The sequence below is a fragment of the Danio aesculapii genome, chromosome 7 (assembly GCF_903798145.1).
Source record: "Danio aesculapii chromosome 7, fDanAes4.1, whole genome shotgun sequence".
In the NCBI taxonomy this organism is placed as follows: domain Eukaryota; kingdom Metazoa; phylum Chordata; class Actinopteri; order Cypriniformes; family Danionidae; genus Danio; species Danio aesculapii.
The window spans coordinates 23,045,797-23,054,225 of NC_079441.1; the positions used below are offsets into that span (position 1 = coordinate 23,045,797).

At 37.7% G+C, this 8,429-nt stretch overlaps 1 protein-coding gene across 1 annotated transcript; it reads right to left on the minus strand.

Annotated features, from left to right (window-relative positions):
• Positions 1-2,795: 2,795 nt before the first annotated feature.
• On the minus strand, positions 2,796-7,573 carry cmtr2 (cap methyltransferase 2). Its single transcript, XM_056461321.1, has 2 exons — positions 7,534-7,573; positions 2,796-6,210 (listed from the first exon to the last, which is right to left on the minus strand). Exon 2 carries the CDS (start codon positions 6,166-6,168, stop codon positions 3,937-3,939), a length of 2,232 nt encoding a protein of 743 aa, XP_056317296.1. The 5' UTR covers positions 6,169-6,210; positions 7,534-7,573; the 3' UTR covers positions 2,796-3,936.
• Between the last annotated feature and the right edge of the window lie 856 nt (positions 7,574-8,429).

Below are 8,429 nucleotides of genomic sequence, written 5' to 3' on the forward strand. Positions count from 1 at the left end.
TCCTAAATAAATCATTAAAAATCAAGGCATTATCATATTTTAGTTTGGTAAAATAAGTTCAATTCAATTCAGAATTGAATTGAATTAAAATAAGTGTAATCTAGAGGCCTTTGCCTTTCATATAAGCTACTTCTGATACCAAATGATCAACTAGAAGTCAAGTTATTATTTGTTGTTCCTAAAACTTGGATAGGCTTTTGTCAGGTAGTGTACCTTGAAGTGATCACATATTAAAAAAGCATTAGAGAAGCTCAAATACCAAGGAACTGAGTGTGAGGACACAAACCACACGCTCAATTACTATGCAGTAAAAATAATAAATACTGTTTAAATTAACAAATGTAGCATTCTCTGCACTTTCAGCCAAATATCATCTCAATATACAGTGACAATTTCTGACTTTGTACTAAGCACTCTTCTAGTGTGTAGTATTATTGTGTAATGTAATTGTGTAGCATAAAAACCTGTAAATTATTCTTTACATTTCTTTTTCTGAATACATTTGTGTTTTCTGAATGAGAACATGTTAACTCTGAGCAAAATGAGGGCTTGTTTTAGAATAGAATATACTGCCTTTTACTGTCACTGTACACGTAATGCACATTATATACATGTGCGATGAGATTAAGTGCATCTCACTACTCAGTGCAAACATGTGAGTATATCCTATATTTACAAATCACACTAAACAACAAGTTACAGTAGAAACAACCAGACGATAAACAGTAGTGCAAAATAGGGAATGAGAGGGGAGGTAGGGTGAGGTGGAGTAAATGGTTCTGTGGTAGAATGGGAGATATATACATGATGTATTATGTAAATGTAAGATGATAAATAAATAGTATTGCAAAATACGGAATAAGAGGGGGTAGGGTGCAGGTGGAGTAAACAAATCTGAGCTAGAACAAGAATTCTGAGTAGAACAAGAATTCTGAGGTAGAACATGATAGACTTTTTAGTAGACCTACGGGGGGAAAAATGTGAGCTAATGATAACGTGTAAGCAGGTCAGGATTTGTCAGGGGAATTTGTATTTTGAGAATGAAAGGAATGGTTTGGGAAATTGCGCTAAATTATTTAAAGTATTGTGTGTTAGCAATAAAATAAAATAAAATATTGTGCAGCATTTTTTAAAGGGAAGATTTCTACACAATATACAATTTTATAATTTGTTTACCTTTTCCCCTGCCACTACTCTTAATGTTTATCATATCATGCATAGCTGACGTAAACAAAACATAATGGGAAACAAGGATTTGCAAGACAGGCCATGACTTAACTAAGCTTAAGAAGATGTATTTGCAGTTTTCGGTTAGCTGTCTACTGTGCTGTTGTGTATGTAATGCTATAGGCTTGGCATTGCTATTTTTTAAAATGCCAGTTAAGCAATCATCAGTCTTTAGCTATCAAATTGCTGTTCACAAGTTTAATGTCTAGAAAATAGAACGTCTGCTGTCTTACACTATTTGTATGTAGATGGGAACCAGGAGGAAATAGCTAAATGTGTTGGGAGATTAGTGTAAATCTACTGATCAAACGCAGATGCGAGAACACAAGCCTCACTCTTGCTGTGCAGAAATCCACCCTGTGCTAAAAATAATCACGGTTAATAAGAACGAAGTCCCTCACATCAAACAAACCAGCAGACAACATATTCCCAGAGTGGCCACGTTAAGAGAACTTCCACAGAAGCACTTGTCAAACACGTGCAAAAACGGTTACCTTCACGAGACACAAGACGGTGCTTCTTCTTCGCATTTTCGTGGATATTTCCATAAACACATGCTGGTCAGAAAATATGGCAGATGTGGCAGTCTTTTGTTGGATCACTCAACCGGAATCACATCTGCCAACATAAAAAATGTATAACTCAGATAACATAGCCCTTGGCTCAGACTCAGCTGTTATGTAAAAAACCCCTTTTCTTACTTGGAGTGGTGATTCTGGTGAACATAGCACAATGTTTAATTAGGAAAAAGCTGAAAAAAGGCAACCCAAGCTGAATTTTGTTGGCCAGATATACACCAATTAACACTTGGAAACAAGTATAGGATATTAATTTCGGACCATACTATAATCTAACAAATGACTATATAAAGAATTAAACATTGTACAAGTATGATGTTAAAATGGTTTAATATGTATACTACTGTGTTAGATGCTATAACAAGCGTTACCTTATTGAAAAGTGCAATAATTTCTTCTATATGAAATGATAAATTGCAACACGCTATTAAAAAAGCACAGACTAAATGAAAAGAAGTAAACAGTGCATTGGAGGTTAGAGATTGCTTAAAAAATAATTCCGTACAATGCTAAATGACTAAAGTTTTTAATGAATATAGTGCAGTTATCTATACTTAAATGGATAGTTCAGTCAAAACGTAGAATTCTGTCATCATTTACTCAACCTTCATTTGCCACAAACCTCTTTGAGATTTCTTTTTCTGTTAAACAACAAAAGTTATTTAAAAAAATGTTTTGACGTCCATAGTATTTGTTTTTTCCTACTATAGAAGTGCAGGTTTCTCATTTTTCAAAATATATTATTTTGTGTTTAACAGAAAAAAGAAAGGTATGAAAACAATTAAGGGTGACTTGATGAGTAAATTTTCATTTTTGGGTGAACTATCCCTTTAAATGTATACTCAACCATATAAAAAGACAGTAGTGTGTGCATGTAGCCCCAACACATCACTAACAATTCAATTAGTTAACTATTCATGACAATATTGTAATGAAAACACTTTATATACCCATAAAGAAAAGATTTTAATAAATCAGGCAGGACAAACAACTTGAGTCAACTCAAGAACTTTTGTGCATAAAAAAACCCTAGGCAGCAAATACAAATATTAGAATAAACATTTTGAACTGCACATGATGTTCATCGATATTCATTGCAGGCTTAGACTGTAAAAAATATCCATAAATTATCAGTTTTCATATTTTGTGATTTATTTTTATTTTTGCCGGTTTATTTATGCTTTTGAATTGAATTATGAGACCTTGATCTTTCTTCCAACAACTTTTGAAGCCCTTGAAGTGACCTTCATTAACATTTTCAATAGCTAAAAGTGATATATTGTCAGGGTTGGTGTTGTATATTAGGGTACAAAAACTGGCAGTATGTTCACTCAAAACTGAAAATTCTGTCATCATTTACTCAGCCTTCATTTGTCACAAACATGTTTGAGTTTCTTCTGTTGAACAACAAAAGTTATTTTGAAAAATGTTGGAAACCTGTAACCATTGACTTTCATAATATTTGTTTTTCCTACTATGGAAGTCGATGGTTACAGGTTTCTCACATTTTTCAAAATATATTATTTTGTGTTCAACAGAAAAAGGAACCCATAAAGGTATGGAAACACTTGAGGGTGACTTGATGAGTAAATTTAAAATTTTGGGTGAACTATCCCTTTAAATGTATACTTAACCATATATAAAGGCAATAGTGTGTACATATAGTACAATTAGTGTGCATATAGTCCCAACACATCACAAACAGATTCAATTAGTTGCTTTTTCAAGACAACATCTATATACTGTAATGAAAACACTTCATATGTCCATAAAGAAAATGTTTTAATAAATCAGGCAGGACAAACAACTTGAGTCAACTCAAGAACTTTTGTGTATAAAAAACCCTAGGCAGCAAATATAAATATTAGAATAACATTTTGAACTGCACATGATATTACATAAATATATCTAAAAAAAAATCAGTCATATGCAGCATATTTAAAGTTAAAGAAAGAGATTATCCCCAGTTCAAATATATAAAAAGGGGAGATATGTGTTCCAATACAACCTAAATATCCACTGTGGCACTAGCACAACTGAGGCTTTGTCTTCAATCTAAGCAAACTGAGGCATGATAGAAATAGTCAAAATAAAAAGTTCTTCCAGAGGATAAAGCCATACTGGGCTAGCATTATGTGCTCTGATCGAGCTGTATTAGCATATGCAGCTGCTGACGAATGACAGCCGTATTGAAGGAAGACAGGAAGTGAGGTAAATCCCCTCTGAGAAGTTCCTCTAAAGGCACAAACTGCAGAACCTGTCTTCCCAGCTCAACTTTCTTCATCTTCTCCATTACATCCTGGAGAAAGTCCAACAGGCTGGGTAAGGCTGAAGGTGGAGAAAAACCCATGCACACTAGAGCAGCCGGAGGCCAACCAGACAAAGATCGGAATGTGATGTACCGGAAGCACAGGTGGAGTGTGAAAACCAGGCCCGAGGTGAAGCGTGTTAAGGCCGAACTTAAGGGAATCACCAGGGTTGAGCCCTGATGCTGCTTCTGTAGAGCAAACAGGACAGCATTCAGAAGCTCGAGTTGATAGTCTGGTTGTCCGTCGTGCATCGTAACGTTCTGCACCCCACAATAAGAGGGTCCTTGCAAGAACTCTGGCTGGATTCGAACGCCTGCTAGTTTTCCGTCACACCAAGACTGGCTTCCCAGCACCAAACAAGATGTCACATCCGGATGACTGCATATCTCAGATAAGATGCTTACAGGAGAGTCAGAGCAGCAGGAGCTGCATGTTGGCAAGGCTCTGACAGACCAGTTCACTGTTTTGACCCTCAGGTTCTCTTCCAGAGCTTCATTCAGAAAGTCTAGCATTTCTTGATCACAGAAGGTGGAACTGCAGACTTTTGGTAGGGCAGCTCCCTCAAGGGCAAACCAGGCTGCCAAATCACACTCGTCCAATGGGCCATTGAGTACAACCTCACATCCTTCTGCCGCAACAAGATGCTTCTCTATGAACGGCCCATAATTTCCTTGGGAAAGGCGCTGCTTCCATCCCTGAAGCTCCAACTCCTTGCGCTGATTTAAAGAGCCCATTTGCTTCCGTTCACAAACTTTTGCCCATCTAACCACGCCGCCTCTGCAAACCCAGCTTTTCCGAGGGAGGTATTGAACACTGAACCGTTTAGTATAAAACTCTGCAGCGTATTCCCTGAGCTGCTCCAATCGCCTGCGCTGCTCTGTGCTCATGCATACGAAAAGCCTGAGGTTCTCCTGAATAGTGTTGACTTGCAATGCTTGGAAGAAAGTGCATATCTCTTCATGCTGACTTAAAAAAGAGTCTGGAATGCAGCGATGGGGAAAGAGCGCTGCTGTGGATGCCAAGTCTGGTCCATAATTACGGATTAACTTTGAGAGCAATGGCCGAATTTGTTCTTTGGCCTGATAGTCCAAGCACACTATATACAATTCGGAGTTTCCAGACTTGCTGGTGCCTGGCTTGAAGACGTTCACGGAGCGAAAACAGCAGGCGAGGAGATACAGCAGACAGACAGATGAGTGTTCGAAAAGTGTGAACATCTTTAGGACAAATGAGCCTCCAGTTCCTAACAGCAGCAACGCGCAAATGGCTTCGCAATGTTGTAGCGGAGCAACTAATCTCTCCTGCTCCCCTGGGTCTCCCTGACAGTCAAAGCTTCCATCTGCTGTAACCAAATCAACACTGCGCATGTTGCTCACGAATCTCGGCAGTTCCAGCAGATGCTTCTGAAGCATTATGTCACCTGTGTTGTCGGATCCGAAGAACCACCAAGGCAGAGTGTGTACGATGAGTCTGTCATCAGTAATAGTGCAACCACGTCCGTTGGCTTCGTAGTATGGATTTAGAGTGTTAGCAATCCAGTTCCAGTCGCAGTGCAGGCCGCTGGTCTTGAGGAAGTGGTTCAGAGCTGATATGAAGGCACCAGGAGCTTCGCACAGGTGTATAGAGTTCAACTCGCCAGTCTTCAATGCACTGTCAGGCAGAAGTTGAAAAGTGCCTAAGATCTCATAGAACTTGGCCCAAGCCTGAGTGCAGAGCTCTGCATTAGTCGTAGAGCGAAGGTGGGAGGTAACAGTGCCTGCCCGGTTGGTGAAACAAGTGTGCTGGTGCCATACTGACAGGTCTTTATCGCTGAGCTGATTCTTGACCTCATTTAGTGATTGTTTCAGAGCCTGCAAATGCGGGTGACTCACGTGAGGATCGCAGAGCACCACGTTTGGGTCGGGTAACGTCCATTCCCCTCCTGGAGGAGGAACATAACTTCTGACCTTGTTAAAGAGCTGCGTAACTTCTGCACGAATATCCTCATCACAAGTTTCGAGCATACCAGCTTTTTCTGGTGCATGCCTTTTCCTCACTCCCCGGCCCCTGTTCATCCTTTAAACTCAAGTTTGGTTACATCAATCATCGAATAAAATCTATAAAAGACAAAAACAAATCAATTATGTTTTTCATTACCAGTATAACATGACAGGAAAATACAGAGAGTTCGTTTAAATTGTACGTTTATCCAACACAAAAATATATTTTTTAAAATGTTGAAAAAAAAAAAAAGAGTATTCACTCTAAGTAATTATATAATGTTAATTCTTCCACCCCTTTAATGGTAATAATAAGCATTAAACCGTTATAATAGTAATAGTTGCTGGCATTAAACTGTTTCTAGCAAATTCCTACAAGCAAGCAGTAAGCATATCTTAAACCATATTTGCCTTAACACGACAGCGAGGCTGAGCAAGTCTCACAAACGCTATTCTGCTTGCATGCTCAGATTATTTATTTATAAATTGCACGTCAATGCCAACCCGCAGGCAAATGGGGAGGGGGGGGAGCATAATATCCAACTGATTTGGTCTTTCAGAATTACTTTACAGAATAACCACGGTTTGTATATAATGTTAGATCTAGAATAAGTTTAGATCAGTTCATTTGACATCAAATTGATATTTGGTTCAAGTTTATTACATGTAAAACTTGGTTACATCTAACTGGGCATTTTTTGCCTTCAGTAGCTTATTGTTTACTTTACATATTTTATACCCGTTATAAATCTGTACTGTAATGACATGATATGATAATATTACAATTAATATAAGTAACACAAACTACATTCATAACAAATACAAATACAGAGTAATATATCTTTATTATAGTTTTGGATGGAGTCTGCCTTATCAAAGCAAATGTCAATTAAATGTCACAACAATGAATAATAAGCATAAACCCTTTTTTTGCATTAAGAGAACCTGCACTTCACTTGTATAGCGTTAACATACATTTAAAACAAAGTAGACAAAAACAAAACTGAAAGCCCCGGTTTATTTCTCAGGAAAACCGTTGTTCCTGTAATGGATTGTCTCTCTCAGTTTGGCAAGCTAGCAAAACAAGCTAACGTAGCTAACCTAGTGTATTAGACATGTAGATAATAGCCACGTCCACAAATTAAACACTTTTATTTATGATTCGTGTCTTGCTGCATTGTAAACCGCTGCATTTTATTCTTATAACTCGAATCTCCGACAGAACTGAGAGATGGATGCTGTCTTTGCTATGGGAGTGTTGTGGCTTGCTCGTTTGGGGAAGTTTTGGAGGAAAATACGATGTGTCGCTTATAGCCTGCTGAATTCAACTGGACGACTAAAAACGAATTGCTTGACATGGTTATTTGTGTTTTTTACGTTTACCAGCACGTTAATGTCAAGATACTAACAGAATGTGATCGTGTGCTCCTGCTTACCGACCTCAGAACGGTTTCTCGCTTCCTCGTCACGTGCACAGCTGTTATGAAGCGTGACTCGGACGTGACGAGGGGGAGTGACTTTCAGAACAGACGCTTCTCTATTCAAGTCAAAAGCTTGAGATATTGTTTTAAGATATTGAATATTGAGATATTGACATTAAATGGTAAATGGTTTTAATAGACTTTTTCTGTCTGTTCTGGCATGCTTCTCTTGCATTTATTCTTTCTATCGCTCTTTGTGCAGCCACTATGTTGACAAATGACAGTTGACTGATTTCATGTCGCTTTCCTACTGCATTCTCTCTCTCTCTCTCTCTCTCTCTCTCTCTCTCTCTCTCTCTCTCTCTCTCTCTCTCTCTCATATGATCAGCTGAACTGGCTGTGGAAACACGAAAAAATAAAGGTTTGCAATTAGACAGCACAGACCAAGAAGAAAGAAAGGTTGGAGTGGTTAGTAGCAAGGTTAAAGATTGATTTTTATAAGTTGACACATAATTGATGTGTTTTTTGTTAAGTATGGTGTGTAAATGAAGATGATAAGCTTGTTTTTAAATTTTGTACGGTTTTGTGAATGTGTTTATATTAATGATAATTTTTTTAAGCTGAATTGTACAAATTAGTGTTAAACCCCCCCCCCCTCTCTCTCTCTCTCTCTCTCTCTCTCTCTCACACACACACACACACACACACACAACACTAAACCATAATCCATTTTCTTATTACAATTTCAGAGAAAAATCTTTAGAACATGTCTTAAATAGTTTATTTCCTTTTTTGAAACCACTGATATTATACTCTATAGGCTACAATAGTGTATTTTGAAATTGAATAATTTTTTATATATTTATAATATTCATTAATGTGCTTTTATACACTGACATTTACAATTTTGTGGTA